The sequence below is a fragment of the Pteronotus mesoamericanus genome, unplaced genomic scaffold, assembly GCF_021234165.1.
Source record: "Pteronotus mesoamericanus isolate MK-2021 breed Mesoamerican mustached bat unplaced genomic scaffold, CSHL_Meso_final contig_90, whole genome shotgun sequence".
Classification (NCBI taxonomy): Eukaryota; Metazoa; Chordata; class Mammalia; order Chiroptera; family Mormoopidae; genus Pteronotus; species Pteronotus mesoamericanus.
This window is the reverse complement of record NW_026555277.1, coordinates 5068512-5087445: the sequence shown is the minus strand read 5'-3', so window position 1 is coordinate 5087445 and position 18934 is coordinate 5068512. Positions and strand designations below refer to the sequence as shown.

The 18934-nt window shown below is 38.6% G+C and overlaps 1 protein-coding gene across 1 annotated transcript in view; it reads right to left on the bottom strand.

The window, feature by feature from the left end:
- Positions 1-4921: 4921 nt before the first annotated feature.
- LOC129080585 (casein kinase II subunit alpha-like) overlaps positions 4922-18934 on the bottom strand; it is a 58506-nt gene continuing 44493 nt past the window's right edge. The window contains 1 exon segment of the mRNA XM_054586118.1: positions 4922-6174. Coding sequence (XP_054442093.1) covers positions 4922-6174 — 1253 coding nt within the window.

The following is an 18934-nucleotide window of genomic DNA, read 5'->3' as shown; positions in this document are numbered from 1 at the left end:
TTGTCAGATTTCAAGGGCCATTGTTTTCATCTTATTTCCCACCTCAGTCCAAATATTTGTTGCCTCTAAGCCATTGAATTACTTGGAAAGTGAATTTGTCCCTTGATGATTATGCTAGTATGAGGGTCTATTCTTCTGGGTTTTTCTAGGTCCATCAATTGCATTTGCCTTTGATGCAATTCCATTGTAAGTTTCTTTCTCCTCCCCTTCCACGATCTTTCAGCTGATGTCTCCCCTTCTGATAATACCTTTGTCTAATACTTCATAGCTTTGTGTTTGGTTTGGAGTATATGGCTGGGAACAAGCAAAAACAGTTTCTATATGTTTGTTTGTTGTGAATAACTAGAATAATTTGTTAAATGGTCCCTCTGTGCATCCATGTCTTATGTAAATCCAAAGATGTGATGTGATTTCTGTTGAGCCTGTGCATGGCATACGCATTTAGAAATAAAGACAGACTCATAGGTAGAGAGCAGGATAATAGCTAAGGGAGGGGGAGGTTAGGGGATAGAGAATTGAGCAAAAAGGAAAAAGGACTCATGGACAAGAACAACAGTGTGGTGATTGCAGAGTGGAGGGTATAAGGGGACTAAATAGTAATGCGAAATATACAGTACAAAATTTAAAAAAAAAAAAGAAATCAGAGCTACTCAAATGAAGAAAACGTAGCATTACTGAAATTCGGTAACTCTTTCCAAAGTAAACCTGATGTTTTACTATTACATTATGTTATTGTTTAACCACAGCAGAAGCTGTGAGTGTCCCCTCTGCTCACTCCTCAGGTCACTGTCCCTGTCTGGGTGTCACATCTTGTTCAACGTGAACATGGAGAAGATCAGAAGCTAGGGGGGTCGATGGCTCAGGGGTGACCCTCAAGCAGTCACATAAATTCCCTAGCTCCCTGAAAAAGACATTCAGGTATTTTTTAAGCAGTCTCCCAGAAGGACCCCAGTAGGACTGAACCCCAAATGTCCAGAGCAATGGCTCACTTATTAATCTACACGTTAATGAACTTTTCCCCTTTCCTTATTACTTATTCATTCTCCAGATAAACTACTTGCATCTATAATCTTATCTCAGGATCTCCTGTTAGTAGAAACAAAAGTATTCCTATCTGTCCAAATGGAAAGGAAATAGCAAAAGCTGCGCGGTCCAACAAACCGCTCACTATTCATGTATAAGTAGGTTGTGGACCAGGATTGTGAACCTTCTTGTTAAAAGAGAGGGACCAAATTTATTGTGCCACTCTAGGTGTGCTGTGTATGGAATATGCCTCATACACATGGTTTTATTTATTCCTAAAGGTACTTTCCTCATGAAGTCAGTGTAAGAATTAAATGAGTTAAAGTGTCTGAAGTATTTAGAATAGTGCCTAGTCATTATTAGTAGTACTTACTTTTTATGGATTAAAACATGAGGCTGAAAGATATGAAATATGTTTCTAAGGTAGTGGATGGGGATTCCAACCCAGCTCTGCCTGCTGCCTCTTGTTTTAGTGGTGGTCCAACCCAACTCTGAGTCTTGAAAAGACTCATTTAATTTACAAGTAAACGCTTCTCTGAAATATCAAATATACACCAGGATTATTCAGCATTTAAATAATACGCTGTCCTCATTTAAAAGGTTGACATCCTCACATGAATCATCACACAACATGTTTTTTTTTTAAATTTCCCTTATAAAAGAGCAGCCTTCACCAAATTCTCCACCGGCAGGGATATCTTTTAAAATGTCACATCTCTAAGGGAAGAAATAGATCTACCTCTATTTTTGTCTCCTATCTTAATAAAATCCAATTATGGCAGCAATAACCGCTCATCTGCTCACTATCAGGATCAGCCAGAATTGGACTCACAGGATGACAGAGCATCTGCACCTCCTCACATCACCATCGCAAAAGGGCCTTTCTTTCTGGCTAACATTTAGGCCAACTTTGAATAATTATTCTCAAGACATTGCAATTTCCACCAAAACTTATTTACGTGTTTCATGTGACAGATAGCCCTCAACTAATTGATCTGATACAATGATCTGAATGTCTTTTTTTTCTCTGTGTTGGTGGTAAATTTTTAATTCTTGTTTAGAGACTGCTAGGAAAGAAGAATTAATCCCATATCCTTTTTTTTTTTTGATATTTCATTTGTTTTAATGTTTTTATTTAAAAAAAAAATTAAAGACCTTCATGGCACAACTTCTTCCCAGCACAGTTATGTTTTAGTTATACCAATTACAATATGATTACAGCCAATAAATCGAGAGGGAGAGGGGGGACTTCTGACTTCAAACTTAAAAATGGGGGGAAGCCCACTTAAAACAAAGTTAAAAATTACTTAGAAAACCTTTCAGAGTAACTGCCAACACAACTGTTTTATATTGGCATTCCATTTCCTGCCATCTGATCAAAACAGACACAGGTAGTGCTGAGAAATAAAGTGTCCCAATACAAGGTATACAGATGAGGTAACTTACACCAACAAAGAAGTTGTTACTCTGTAAACCCTTGCCCCCCACCCACCCACCCAATTGAGTCTTTTTTTTTTCATGCTTCTGCAGTGACTCCTTAAGTAGCATTTTAAAAACTTCTATTTCTTTTAAAAGGCTCTTGGGCGGCATTTCAGAGTCCTCTGCATTCACCTTCAATTTCTTGCAAGGTCTGATGGGTGTTTGGAGGTTCATCTGTCTGTAGCTCCCCACATCAGCCTCTGCTACACCTAGATTCTGAGCTACAAGGATGGGGGTGTGAAGTCTTGATTTACAACAACCCTCCTCCCCACCTAAAAAGAAAGAATTTTATTAGTCATAAGTGTCCTGTTCAAATCACAATCCAGTGCTAATGTAATCACAAATTGCATCTCTGGCACATCTGGTGCTTTTAGCTTCTGCACAAATTCAACATGGTAACTAACCCCCACAGCATTCTAGGGCATAAAAGGGTCAAGAACAGTAAATATCCACTATAAGTGGCCACAAGGAAAAAACCACCCTGCCACACAGTCAGAATGTTTTCCCTACAGTTAAGAAGCATTATAAAAGGAGGCTTCAGCTTTCTCTAAAGTTCACCATTATATTCACTAAAGCCATCACCTTGATAACGTTACTAGAGCCAAGATGGGTTACAAAGTTAGGTAAATTCATTAAATTCAACGCCTCATATAATTACATTTACCTATGATGCCCAGGTGAGAAAGGCTTATGAATCTATAAAGGTAGGAGAATGGGGAACTAAGACTTTAGGCTTTAAAATGTTGGAAGAATTTTTCCTAGTCCCCACAAGCAGCTACTGTAATGAAATTAACAGGAAAAAATACAGAGCTGATGGTTTTGCTATTGTGCTTAAAAAACTAGGCTTCCTCAGTGAAGCACCCGATAAACTTAGGTGGTTGGATTACAGTGGAAAATCCACTTTACATACACACAAACACACAAAAACTGATGACTTTTTCCATCCTCAATCCCTGCATTGCTGAGACACAAAATGAATTTTATAGCAAAGGATCCTTAATCCCCAGAGACGCTTTGGCTTGTGGTGTTTTTTTAAGGCCTCTCTGCCCTTCCCGGTACCATGGGTCAAACGAGGGGTGTATAAAAATGGGGGCTTAGGAAGCCTCCACGATACAGGGCTGCAGGCCCCTCAGATGTGAACGTGAGATACCCACCCAGCGAGACCTTTACACAGGGAACTTAAATCTAACCTTGATAAATAAAACCAAACGTTTATTTACACCAAAGAATTCCAACACTGGATCTTTCACATAATGAAGGACAAAGTATTATATATACACACAGCAAGGGCTGTAACAAGAGAGTTTATAGTTTTCCCATAATTACAGGTCTACCATTTCAGTTTCACTGGAGACAGTGGCTCTGCTCCTACCTCTCAGATACATTTACAAGACTGAGGGGCAGGTCTTCTCACTGGATGGCATGTGAGGATAGGGGAAGGTAAGAGGAAAAGAAGGTAGAAAGCTTAAAATGAAACAGTGTGGCCACATCTCCCATTAGCTCTTAAAGCATTGTTAGCAAGAAACCCATATAAACAAGGTTTTTTCTTTTGTAAAAAGCAGTAAGTTACACCTAGTAACTACCTGAATTCAAAATGGCCAAGTCAAAGAAAACTGAAAAAGATTTTGCCTTCTCCCTCCTACCAGCTATATAGGTTGGGAGACAAAAGAGGAGAGGACCAAGGTAAAGAGCCTGGAAGGGAAGGTTATTCAAGTTTTAAACTAAACTGAAACTGAACTTATAAGTGAGTTAGCTTTAGGGTCAGGTCAATAAGACATGATTTATACTGAACAGAAGTTTTCAGGACTTGGGGTAATTTTTCAGCATTTCAATTAACTATTAAGACATATTTCCATTAAATTCACTAGGAGAACCCCACTGAAGCACTTTTGGAGTTAGGTGATGGAAATGACTAGCAGGATGCTGCTTTTATAGTTGGGTCCCCCTTCCTTCCTACCTCCCTTGAAGAAGCTACATTTTTGTAATCTCTGAAAAACAAAATGAGGTACAAAACCCCCAAAGTGTGGGATGGTAGGGGAGCAATGGTGGGCATGGGAAGAAATCTCCACCCAACTGCAGCTGCTGGAACTGAGGCTGGTTTATCTTTGTTCTTTAGTGATGAGGAACTGAATTTGGAAGGGGAGAAAAAAATTTGTCCGTGAAATATTCCACCTGCAGGTAATTTTTCAGGGAATCCCCTGAGTTATGAAAAGTTTGAATTTAAAAAAACAGGAAAAAAAGATACAGAAAATCAGCCTATTATAATTTTTTTTATGACTGAACTACTATAATTCCACAAGCAACAGTTCAGACACGGTGCTTCTTCAGTATTTCACCCCTCCCTGCCAGGCGCAAGCTGCATCAAGGAGAGAGTGGACTCCTCCACCTCTGCTCAGGCATCAGGAGACAGAAGGAGCCATTACTGCTGGGCGCCAGCGGCAGCTGGGACAGGCATCCCGAGGGGGCTGGCAGCAGCAATCACTGGTGAGCCCGCCAGAGGTCCGAGGGGCGAAGGGGTTGGCACTGAAGAAATCCCTGACATCGTACTGGCGCTGCTGACAGGCGTACGGCCTCCTGGCATGCTAGATGAGCCCGTTCGAGCCTGGTCCTTAACAACAGTATGGAAATAGGGGTGCTCCGTGGCTTCCCTTGCAGTGAGCCATGACTGGTGATGGTGTCGCAGCAGCTTGTCCAGGAAATCCAAGGCCTCAGGGCTGACAAGGTGCTGGTTTTCACTGTGGACAAAGTGTTCCCATCGCTTATGGGAGTGTCTGCCCAAGATATCATTGAAACGTGGATCTAATTCAACGTTGTATTTGTTAATATAGTCATATAAATCTTCTCTCCCCAGTACCTTGGCTATCCTCACCAACTGATCGTAATTGTCCTGTCCATGGAAAAATGGCTCCTTCCGGAACATCATACTTGCCAGCATACAACCCAAGCTCCACATATCCAAACTGTAATCGTACATCTGAGAGTCTACAAGTAGCTCAGGACCTTTGAAGTAGCGAGAAGCAACCCGGACATTACAGTCTTGGTCAGGACGGTAAAACTCAGCTAAACCCCAGTCTATTAGCTGTAGCTTTCTGTGCTCATGATCAATCATGACATTATGGGGCTTCACAGCTCTGTGCATAATTCCCATGCTATGACAATAATCCAGGGCCTTCAGAATCTCATACATGTAAAATCGAGTATCATAGTCTGTTAACGTCTGGTATAATTGCTTGAAGTCTGTGTTGTTTACGGGTTCAAAAACCAAGGCGGAGGTTCGCGACACAGGGTCTTTTACAACGTCTGCCAGTGTGATGATGTTGGGACCGCCTCGCAAATTCTCCAAAATCTTTACTTCGCGCTTGATTTTCTTCTTCTTTACTGGCTTGAGAATTTTAACAACACCTTTTTCATTATTTGTGATGTTGATGGCTTCAAATACTTCACTATATTGACCCCGGCCTCATTTCCGAACCGGCCGGTAGCCATCTTGATTTCCCCATTCCACCCAGTACTCCCGGGGTCTGGGCGGGTTACCGGCCGCGTGACAGAACTCTGGCCCTGCCGGGCACGGGTCCCCACACGTCAGACAGCTTGGCGAACACAGCTGAACGTGAGGTTTGGCGATCTGGCGGTCACCGTGTCCAGAGGCCACGGGGAGCGAGGGGTGTAAGACTTCGTTTCAGAAGGCTTTTCCTCAAGCTGTGGTGCAAGCGGCGGCCATAGCGGCCGCTCTCCCCTCTCCTCACACAGACAATATGGCGGCGGCGGCGGAGGAGGCGCACGGCTCCGCCGCCAGCCGCAGGGACCGGAGCGAGGCTGCCTAATCCCGCATCCTTGACCCAAGGGATCTCTCTTGTCTCTGGGATGGTTGTCATTGATTAAACGCAAAACTTCCAGAGCAAATGAATAAACCTGGCTAGCCTTGGGGGTCCAGCCTTGGGATCATAGTGATGTTGATACTCAAATAGTTCCCATAACAAAAATCACACTGGCTTATTAAAAAGCCTCTGGAAAGTACAGATTGTCAAAAGAAATAATTGATGAGGTAAAGGCAGGGGGAGAGGTTGATCATCTATAATCCCATCAACAAAAAACATTGATATGCCCCAGTCAACATGTTAGTGCATTTTTAGTGGAACAATCACTCTAAATTTTGTATATTTTTAGTTAACTTAACTTTGTATCATGAACATACTTGTTATATATTCTTTAAAACATAAATGTGAAAGTATTTGCAAGATTTAATTGAATAGAGAGACATGGTTTACTCAGTAATTAGCCTATGGTTGGACATTTTGATGGTTGCCAAGTTTTTGGTATTATAAATAATGATGTGAATTTCCTATGTTTAGATTATTATATTAGGCTCAAATCTTTAAAAGAGAATTATTATATCAAAGGCGTAAACAAGTGTAATCCTTTTGATAAATATTGCCAACTTGACAACTCTATCTGTATATACTCAAGCTTGACTCTTGGAAAAATTTTAAAGTTGCCAGTATGGCTAACGTTTCTTTCAAAACTCTTCCCTCTGCCTCTCTTCCCTCGTTGTTTCTTTGCTCTTCATTTTCCACCTTGACTCAGTCCATCTTCTTGCCTCCAGTTGCCCACCCATCTCAAACCCTCCATCCTCACTTCCCTAAGTCATGTCTCTCCTGACTCTGTTACCAGTCATAGAGTTCCTTTCTCATGAAAACTTAGGTATTTATTATTACATGACCTCAGTTACTATCCCTATCAGATCTTTACATTTTAATGCAAAGAAATAAGAATATGGGTGTTGTACACTTTGTGCTCAAAACTATGGGAAAAAAATTAGGACGAGGATCTCTCCAATGGTGTTATTTATATTCTACTACCTAGAAAGTTATTAATCTGCCTATTGGTTTTGAAACAACCTTCTTTTCAACAGGTCAGTTTTGATGTATATTGACATTTTTCTTATGGTCTCTCCTCTTATGGGTACACATCAGCAATATTTAAGCTGAAGGAAATTCTGATTCTCCAGGTGGGAGACTTGGAGGTATACTGTAGAATATTATGAGTTCTTTTTCCCTTTGTACAGTTTGTCAGGAATAGTCAATGACTGATGTGGGTGTAAAATTATCTAAACCAGCTTTGATTCACAGTGTACTCCTGATGGACTTCTAAGCTTGTTCAAATGTCAGGGAACTGGTTGGTGGCTGTTAATGTTTTCCTAGCAACAACTCATATCTTGTTTCCACCAACATGGAGAAGAAAATAATAACAGGAAAATATTAAGGCAAACTTTGAAATCTGTTATTATACAGCTAAAGTCACTTCTAATAGAAGAAAGGGGAAAAAGCCCATACTAAAACATTAGGGTAAATTTCAGACCATAACATTTATCAGTTAGACTATGATTAGAAATGATTTCCCTCTCTATTCCCTATTCCAAACTGTTTTTAGATCCATTTACAGTGTAAAATGTTAACAAATTATATTGAAGTCCATATTCAACTGTAAATCATGTCATTAAAGATGGAACACTGAGTGCTTACCTAATCTAGTCACTAAGTACCCACTCTTTATGACTCAGGGGCCCATGTAGATAGGAACTGCCAGAGACCCTGTGATAGAGCAGATGGAGAAACAACAATACCAACCTGTTGAAAATGGATGAGGGGAAAGCTGTCCCAGGATTTTAAGGTGGTTCCGACAATTGAAGCAAGGAAAATTTATTCCACACTTAAAGATTATAAGACTATAGCCCATCTGGAACATGTCTTGAGCTGCCAAAGGATATTTCAGGCACAACATGTTCATGTCCTCATGCTGTGTGATTTTCCCCTACTTGAATGCCTAAATAGAACCTAAAATGAACAGGTTGTTTAACCTACCAAAATTTTTCCTATGCAAAAACCTACACATGTAGCTCCACGTAAGGCAGGAATCATAGTGGTTCCACTATGGGTCTGGAGCCTAAACTCATAGTTATAACCAGCTCTGTGATCTCAGGCTGATTGATAAGCTTTCTAGGCATCAATTCACTCTTGTAAAATAGGCTTGTGAGTGAAGATTAAACAAGATAAATTATGGGAAGCCCTTGGCCCGGTATTTGTTATAATATAATGAGGTCTGTCCATAAAAAGTCCAGTCATTGTTAATGTAACAAGAATGGTTTGCATGACAATGATGTAACCTGGCAGCCAGGGAGAGTAGACTGGAATGTGCATGAATGAACAATGACGACTTCACTGTACTAGTCAGTGGGGGTTGTGGATGCTATTGAGTGAACATGTATATAGTGTTCCTGTCACATTCAAAATGACTGAGTGAGTAGAACAACAAATCTGCATCAAATTTTGCATTAAGCTTGAACATTCCTCCATGGAAACTATTCAGATGGTTGAGTTCACAACTATGGGCAACTGTGATTGGCAGCATCATCATGACAACCTGACTATACATGCATCACATCTCCTGCAGAATTTTTTGGTGAAACATCAAATCACCCAGGTGACTCAGGCCCACTATAGCCCAGATTTGGCACTCTGTGACTTCTGCCTTTTCCCAAAACTAAAATCACCTTTGAAAGGGAAGAGATTTCAGACCATTGATAAGATCCAGGAAAACATGACAGGGCAGCAATGGTGATTGGGAGAACAGTGTGAGGTTCCTAAGGTGCATACTTTGAAGGGGACTCAGGCATCATTGTCCTATGTACAATGTTTCTTGTATCTTGTATCTTCTTCCATAAATGTCTGTATTTTTAATAGTACATCGCTGGATACTCTATGGATGGACCACATATATAAGCAATCAATGTTATTGTTACTACTATTCCTTTCTGAAAGCACATAGGCAGTCGATCTCAACTTCAAGCATTTTCTATTTAATTCAGTTTGTCCCCCTAGCCTCAGGCAGGAATATTGTAAGAAGGATACTATACATATTTGCCATATTGAGAAACCTGTGCTTTGGACCTGACATGCTGCTCTTCAGGTATACCAGAAAACTTCAAACAAGAGCAGTGAATTTGTAGATAGTTAAAAAAGAAGGATAATGTGCTAGCTAAGAGCTGTGTTCCCCAAATTACAAAGAGCTAAATTTAAAGTCCTACTTTGCCATTTGGGCAAGCTACTCTACTCCCTCCCTGGTGCTTCAATTTCCTCACCTGAAAAATAGAGATGATGATGGCACATACCTTATTATGTCTTGTGAGAATGTATGAAATAATGCATCCAGGTTCTGTAAAGCCTGGAACCTGGGATATAATAGATTCACCACAAATGTTAACCACTTTTATATTAGGGGTACAAGGAGGGGAGGGAGGAAGTTTAAACAAGGAGAGCTATTAGAAAGAATTGCCCTCCCGTGCCTTTAAATGACGACTGTCTATTAACTGAAAGATTTAGCAATATAAAGTCATCACATTTTTTAATCTCTTTATAAATATTTTGTCACTTTAGGTGCTTGCATATTTGACTTATTAAAGAAGTATCTCATCCTGGGAAGATCTGTTCTAAGATAAAAAAATTCTAAGTATTGGTGAAACTAAAAGTTTTTACATATATTTTATCCACTAAATTGTTACATAATTGCTGTTATTTAAAATAGTATCAATATAGTCATGCAAATGAGTATGAACTTATTATTTTTCCTTTTTTTTACCTGTGTCTTATTTTTTGAAGAAAATTGAACACTTATCATCTAACAGTTTCTTCTTCTTCCAAGAGACTTTGATTCTAACTTTCAGTTCTCAAAAAAGAGGAGTAAACTGTGACACTTCCAGGTGAGCTCTGCTTACAAACTAACATTTACTTCAATGTTTCTTTTTTTTAATGCTGAAATCACTGAATTTTCTCTTCATTTTCTCTTTACTATCCAGTTTAAATTTCACATTCTCTGTCTTTTTCAGTCCAATATGACAATGTTTCTACTGATAAAAATTCTCAAAAAACTTGTGTGTCTCCTGTGTATATCATGGAGATTCACTCCCTTAGACAAGAGGTTCCCTAACAGATCTCTTCTAGCTAATCCCATCTCAGTTTTTAGCTTCTCCTGAGATTTCTGAGGGGAACTAACCCTAATCTCTTCATGTAGCCTTTGGTGTGACTGGACACTGACTGTTTGAATAAAAATAGGCTAAAAATATCCCAAATCATCAAACCCTGGTTATTTTGTGTTTAACAGTTATTCCTCCATTTATCACCTCTCAAATTTTACTACAAGATGCAAGAAGACACAAAACCACACCATTGCTTAGAATTTTCAGTTTCATCATTACAAGTTCTGCTTTCCACACTACTAAAGGACACAATTCTGCTCAGTTTATTGCCACTGTATAATGAAGATACTCTTTCCCTCAGTTTCCAGTAATATATTTCTCATTTTCTTTTACACTTTCATTAGCAGAGTCATTAACACCCATATAGTTGTATTTTCAGTCTGTTTAAAGCAATCCAGGCATTTTGTATCTGCTTCTCAAATTTTTTTCAGCCTCTTCCCACTGCACAATTCCAAATCCACTTCCACATTATTAGATGTTTGTTACAGCAGCACCCCACACTCAATACCAATGTATTTGTTTTGGTTTCCTATTACCGTTATAACAAATTACTACAAACGTAATGACTTTACAATACAAATTTAACCTCTTACAATTCTGTCTGTCAGAAAACTGACATCCCTCACTAGGCTAAAAATCAATGCACTAGCAAGCCTCATTTCTGGAGGCTTTAGTGGGGAATCTATTTTTCTTACCTTTTCTAGATTCTACAGGTTGATGCATTCCTTGGCTCATGACCCTCTTCGTCCATCTTCAATGCCAGCAATGAGAGTTGAATACTTCTCACACTGCATTACTCTGACCTTGCTTCTTGTCATTGCATCTCCTTCTCTGAGACTTACTCTCCTGCCTCCTTCTCCTGCGTGTAAGAACCTTTGTCATTGCATTGGGCCTGCCTGGAGATCCAGGGTAACCTCCAGCTGATAAGCAATCCTAATTTTATCTGCAACCTTATTTTCCTTTTGCCATATCACCTAATATAGTCACAAGTTCCAGGGATTGGGACACGGATATTTTTCAGGGGTCATTACTCTGCTTTTCATATCCTATATTCTACCAAATTCCAAGTCATTAATGCCTTACAACCAATCATCCAAATAGTTTAATCCCTGAAAGCTGATACACTCTATTCTGGTGGAGAACTATATAAAATGGGATTGAAGGGTCAAATTTTACCAAGCCCCTACTCTCTGGGCCTGCGTGAAAGTGCACTAGAGTGTTTTAAATGGACAAATGAGGGCTCCGAAGCAATCTCCCATGTTTGTCTCTCCCCTTGAATCTTTGATTATATAGCCTTTGTCTATTGAAACATGTTACATATCATCAACAGCTTTATGTGTGTGTGTGTATAATTCAGAGTTCAGGGAAATCTGAGAGGAATTGAAAAGCTAAATCTTGCCTAGCACTCAGAGTGAAAATTCTGACTCTTTGGAGAAGCACACTTATTGTGTTTCTTGAAAGGTCAGCCCTAGGTAAATGCTGAATTTAACGTAAATGCATTATAATCATTTTTATAATTATCTGAATCCTTTCTCTCTAAAGATAGTTTGGTATACTTAAATTTTTCTTCACCTGTACAACTTTTCCCACTCGTCCTAGGGGAATAGTGGATACTTATTGTAATATTGATAGGTTAAAAGAGAAGAAAGATTTTTTTCTAAAATGTCTTTATTTTATTTTGTTCTACTCTACTTGAAACACTTTTTAAAAAATGGACTTTTAAAAGGCAGTATGATATTAAGAAATACCTGTAATGTGAAAGTACATAAATTCAGAATGGGTTGGGTCCAGAATGTGATAGTCAACTGATTCTAGTGAATTAGCCAAGTTAAGCACTGATTTCCACCAAATATAGTTTTGTTCATGTGTTCTGACATAGTATGCTATAAATAAATTTGGTAATGCTGTAAAGTATTGATTAAATGAATCATAGTATTTATCATGTGTTTGAGTAACAGCATAAATTCTTCATGTGAAATCAGCAGTTATTTATTAATTGCCAAAGCTTTAATAAATCACTTGATCTATTAACCACTGTTTAATGATTAGGTGAATCCCAATGGGCTGCTACATTGCTTTATATTACTGTCTGTGCAACTTGACACCTACTCTTCTAATTTGAACAGCCAGTCGGCTCACATTCTTGTTTTAAGCATCTTTTTAAAATCTCGCCAATGTGAGGAATTATATGAGCATTCATAATGCAATCTTGGACCTACGTCACACCTCTCGTTGCATGAGTTTGAAGTGTTGTCTTTTCTTACTAAACTGCAGGTATCTGATATTGAGAGATTTTATTGATGAGCCTACATTAATAAAATGTGAGAGTATTTTGATTTTATAATCTCAGTCATTTACATTTCTGGGATGGAAGTGCTGTCTACATTTTCTACCCTTATCTCATTAGCATTTTGATTTGTTTTGATTATTGAAGGCAACTCATTTCTCTCTCACCTGTGTCTCTATCTACATAGGACCCAAGACAGAGAACCTTAACGGGTTCACAGGAAAGGCATTTAATCTTGGTGCTTGAAGTCTCCCGGGAGTCATTTTGAGGAAATTATTAAGATCCTTATCCTTGAACTTCCTCACTTTCCCTTTTGCTCTTAAATGCCTACCTATCTTAAATTTATCACAAGAAGGCCCGGGACAGTTTTACATTCCTCATGCACTGGAGGGAGTAGAAAATCCTTACTCTATAAATTCATTTTACTGCCATATAACCATTGCTAAACTTGTAAATAAAAATACCCTAGTTCTTATGCTGGTTTCTAAAAATGAATTGTACCACCCAACATTTAGAGACTTTTGGACTATTGGATAAAAAATTGGTCTGCTTGTCTGCTCAAACATTACAGCTCTCAAGTTAATTATTTTGTAGCAAAGAATATTGAGTAGGAGTTTTAAAATTGTTTCATTGATTTTAGCCAATAGGAATTTTCTACAAAGAACTCAGTAACTGCTCAGAAACTGGAGATGTGAGTCAGGGTGGGAAACTGCAATTTGACGTTCTTGAAAACAGAACAGATTTTCGGATTTTCCCCTTGAATGAGAAAAGCATTTGGGGAGAATCTGGTCTAAGCTATTTAAAATTCAGTTCCATGTGGCCTGAAGAACACAGCCACCACAGTTTAGTTAATTCATTTATCTTAAAGATAAACTGCAGGCTTGAGTTGCTCTAAATAGATTTTACTTAGTTGTTCAACAAATATTACTGCATATTTATGCAACTGTGTTCACAATATATTAAATATTACTAAGCTATAAGTCCAAGACCATAGCTTTAGAATAATAAATTTACTGAAATAAATATACTAAAATAAGTAAATAAATGAGAAAATTACATTTTTTACGGTTTCTGTTTTAAATTCTTTTTTAAAATTTATTTTTGCTGAGAGAGGAAAGAAGGGAGAAAGAGAGGGAGAGAAACATTAATGTGTGGTTGCCTCTCAGGGGCTCCTCACTGGGGTCCTGGCCTGCAATCCAGGCATGTGCCCGAATGAGGAATCAAACCAGCGACCCTTTGGTTTGCAGGCTAAGACTCAATCCACAGAGCCACACCAGCCAGGGCTCTGTTTTAAATTCTTAAGCACCAACATTTAACTACCCTCGGGTTCAAAAATAGAAAACAAACTACATTAGCATCAAAGGACCTGCCCATCCAAATACTATATTATAGTATATAATTGCCTTTGTTGTATCTACAGTGGTCCCCAACCTCTTCAGGGACCGGTTTCATGGAAGACAATTATTCCACGGACTAGAGTGGAGAGATGATTTCATGATGATTCAAGTGCATTACATTCAATCTCATCTCCTGCTGTGCGGCCCAGCTCCTAACAAGCCTGGACCAGTACTGTCTGAGGTCCAGAGGTTAAGGACCTCTGATCTACAATCAACACCAGTAGTTCTCTAATTGGATACTTCTGTTTATTTTTTTTGAATGACAAAAAAGAGCAATTTATATAGTGTCCAAATTAATGAATGTTACTGACAATGAATTATTATACAAAATATTTGTACTGAACATTTTCATGTATAAGAACCTACACTAGGTGCTAGGGAAGGTATAGGGATTAACAAGGTCAAGAAATCAATAATCAAAGTCTACTCAAATAACTCTAATATATTAGAAAAGGGAATGCTTAGCATGGCACTGATATACAGGCTTGATGACAGAGACCCACACCAGAGGACTGAAACAGTGGGGGAAGCAAGTTTGCAGGAATCCAAGAAGAGAGGGTACAGTCATATGAAAAGGTCAATTTTAGACTTCAACCCAGGAATAGCACGTTGGTGTTGAAGAATTAAGTATAATAACAATATTCAATTCTGGCAAGAGCATGGTAAGAGTCATACCATCTTAAGTAGTAGTGGACATTTAAATCCGTGTGTGTGTGTGTGTGTGTGTGTGTGTGTAATATTTCTGGAAAACAGTTTAGCAACGTATGATGAGATTCTTGACAAAGTTCATATTCTTGGACTCAGTAATGCCTCCTCTGGGGTTGTATCCTCATGAAATAAAATGAAACGGTCAAAGATTTATATATAAAACAACTTGATGTCATCATAGTATTATTTATAATATGGGAAAATTGAAAACATCATAAATATTGAACAGTCAAAACATGATTAAGTAAATTATGGCACATCATTGTATTGAAATATGATACTAGATAACATATACTTAAAAAGGAATCAACAAAATAGAAATACTCAAAATATAACATTAAGTTTAGAAAACAAAATACATAATTATATATTTAATTTGATCTCAGTTTTGTACATTGTACACTGGGAAAATAGATCAAAATGTTAAAGGCTCTTTTCTTAGACTGAGTTCCTAGAGACAGACTTCCTGCACAAAGATTATTGGGGTGTGCCCTCCAATACAGCTGCATGGCAATGAGGGAAACAGGGTGGGATAGAGTGAGCACCTTACCTGGAGTGGGACTGCTATGCGTGCTTCTGTCAGCCCCATTGGGTGTTTCAGACCTGGAAAGGCCCTTCGATTATTCCGAAGTTAGGCAGTGAAGCCAGAACGTTGTACAATTTTGTCAAACAGTCATTGGCTTGAGCTACCCCCAGAAAGTGACATAACCTCACTGAAACAATTTCTGGCAGCTGAGTAAAATTTCCAGTGAGGGACAAACCCATGAGCGGTCAGCAGCCATATTCCTGATAACTGGGATCTGGGTATACAAGGTCTGTCCATAAAAAGTCCAACCATCATTAATATAATGAGAATGGTTTGCACCACATTGATGTAACCTGGCAGCCAAGGAGAATGGATTGGAATGTGCATGCATGAACAATGATGACTTCACTGTACTAGTCAGTAGGGGCAGTAGATACAGTTGAGTGAGCATACTATGTAGCCAGCACATTCAAAATGACTGAGCGAGGAGAGAAACAGATCTGCATCCAATTTTGCATTAATCGTAAACATTCCTCCATGGAAACTATTCAGATGACTCAGGAGGGTGCAGCTCTGGGCAATTCGTGATTGGCAGTTTCATGACAACAATGCACCCACTCATGCATCGTATCTGGAGCAGAGTTTTTCGGCAAAACATCAAATCTCCCAAGTGACTCAGCCCCCCTAAAGCCTAGATTTGGTGCCTTGTGACTTCTGGCTTTTCCTAAAAATAAATTCACCTTTGAAAGGGAAGAGATTTCAGAGTATTGGTAAGATTCAGGACAATATGACAGTGCAGCTGATAGTGATTAGGAGAATGGTGTGAGGTCCCAAGGTGCCTACTCTGAAGGGAACTGAGGCATCATTGTCTTATATACAGTGCTTCTTGTATCTTGTACCTTCTTCAATAAATGTCTCTTTCATGCTTCATGACTTGATACTTTCTGGACAGACACCATCCTATAGCCCTGAAGTAGGCATCTGGGCAGATTACGACAGTTATCTATCATAGGTGGTCATTTCTAAAAGTGAGATACAAATGATTTCTACTTCTCGCATTCTCTCTTTAAGAACGCATTTTGATACACTCCTATTTTTAGTACCATTTAGTTGTACAATCAGAAAATAATCATTGGATCTTGGTAAAAAATACCAAAGCATCAGGCCTTTTCATTTGGACTCTTATTTGAATCTCTGTAGTCCTATAAAACACCAGAATAAAAGAGAATCAGAGCTTGGCTTAGTTATTTTTACCAGGTGTTATTTGCATAATGACAGAAATTGCTTTCTTTTCCATAAACAAGAAAAGAATGACATTTATGAATTATAAAAATTAAATTCAGTCATTAAATTTAGTTTCAGATACTATTATAAAGATTTTCCCCACTTTTATCTGAGAATAATCAGTTAACCGTCCATTCAAGATTAGGGCCAATAGCCATGAAGAGCAAATGGGCATGAGATGGACGTGAAGGGTGAGTCTGAGATGTCCTCCTGCCCCACTGTTCTTCTGATCCACATGTCTTAGCCTCAGGCCCTTTGTCCTGATGTTTCCTACAAATATTTGTGCATCAATGCCATCCTTCACTGAATCTTTATGGCATTTGGTAACAATCCTCTGGCCATTACTGAAAATAGACTGACTGTCTATCCGGCAAATCAGGAAAGGAAACGAAAGGAAAGGAAAAGGCAAAGGAAGGGCAATAAACACATTTTTTTTCATAATACCTAAAGGTGCTAAGGATGAGCACTGGCTAATAAGACAGAGCATACTATTTTCTAACATGAACTATTAAAGAATTTTATATTTGAGCGAGAAACAATGAAAAATTCTGAAAAAGCAATTAAAATAAGAGCCACCTATACTGACCTTTAGCTCTTTTCCATTTTTATGGGACAGATAGCAACAGTGACTTTGTTGAAGGATACAGGAAGGCAATGATGAGAACAGGCAAGGGGAACACAATTTGAGAAAGCATGTCAGAATCTCCAGGATAGACAACAGAGTGATATACCTGTCCTTCCAGAAGGTCACCGCCAACCACACTTTTGAGTAATTCTAAAAAGTAGCAACAATCAGAGTTGAAAAAATGGAATATTTGAATATTATCCTTGATTCTCACATTGATTTTTTTCCCCTCAGCATTCCTAAGGGCAAACGTTCTATGTACGGACATGTATCTGTTTGTCTAAACTCCTACTAAAGGGAGAAGACCTCTCAGCCCTAGTGTAGCTAATATTGGTTTGATCCCCTCTCATTCCAGAGGAGGGTGAACATCTTGTAGCATCAGGGGCCAAACACTGAGGGTAAACAGCTCGTCTGCCTTGTAGTGGGAGACAGTCCCCCCTAACTCCATGTGATTCTATCTTTTCTTAGTGGAAGTGAATGCCACTTGATCAGTGATTGTTTTTCTAAAAAAAAAATTGTAAACTGCAGTGACTAGGATTAACCTTGAAGAACTACATCTCTTGGTTGCGCTTTTATTTATTATTTAGACCGCATTTTAAGCCTGTTCTTTTTGGAAAAATGTTATGTTCTTTGTGACCTTTTCCAAAATGTCACACTCTAGAAAAGGAGAAGTCTTAATGCTCTGAAGGTCTCCTTTTATGTTGAATGGTTACCAGGGGACCTTTTACCAAAAACAAAATATCAACCTGATAGTCCTGATTCTTACTGCAAGGTGATACAGACAAGTTAGAGGTCAGAAAACTGAAAATTTACTCCCAAGAGCCCAGATAACCTTGTAGAGTCTTGTTAAGTGCAAACCTAAGTTACAAAGATTTGGCACTAGACAGAGAAGGATAATGTGTTCTTATTGGATTTCTGACATTGTTTGCTTAAGATACAGGCATTTTTGAATGCTCAAACAACTTAATGTAGTCTTGGGGAAAAACACTTTTCAAAAAAAAAAATTTCAGTGGAAGGACAATCTAATTCTGGGCAAACCTAAATGTCACAGTGTTGTTGTTTGCTATTTTTTAGGTAAATACCTTAAAAATGTAATTTTGAATGAGGTTGACTTGCTTAATTTAGGATTTAGTAGACATAACCTGAAAAATATAGAAATGCCCAGTAGATGGCAGATCCAAAGAGTCAATTTTGGTGAATGAAAGATACTAAGCTCTTTCTAATACTAAGGAGTATTAGAAGCCGCATGGATATAGAATTTATGAATCAGATCATTAAGGTTCTGTTATGATACCAGCTCTAGGAAAGCATTTTAAATACAAATTATATTGCAATGAGGGCAAATACTTCAGTTTTGCGGAATCTAAGCCAAAGATAAGAATGACAATTTGCATTCTGATTCTATCTCATATATTCCATGTGGCTTTTTGGGAAAAGATCAGGAAGACAGAGAGTGTACTGGTCAATTGCTTTGGGTCACAGTCCCTGGGTTAGAGTCCCATTTTTGTCACCGTGGCAAAAATGACTGGCTTATCACCAAACCATGTCCTTTCTTGGCACAAGACTAGACTAC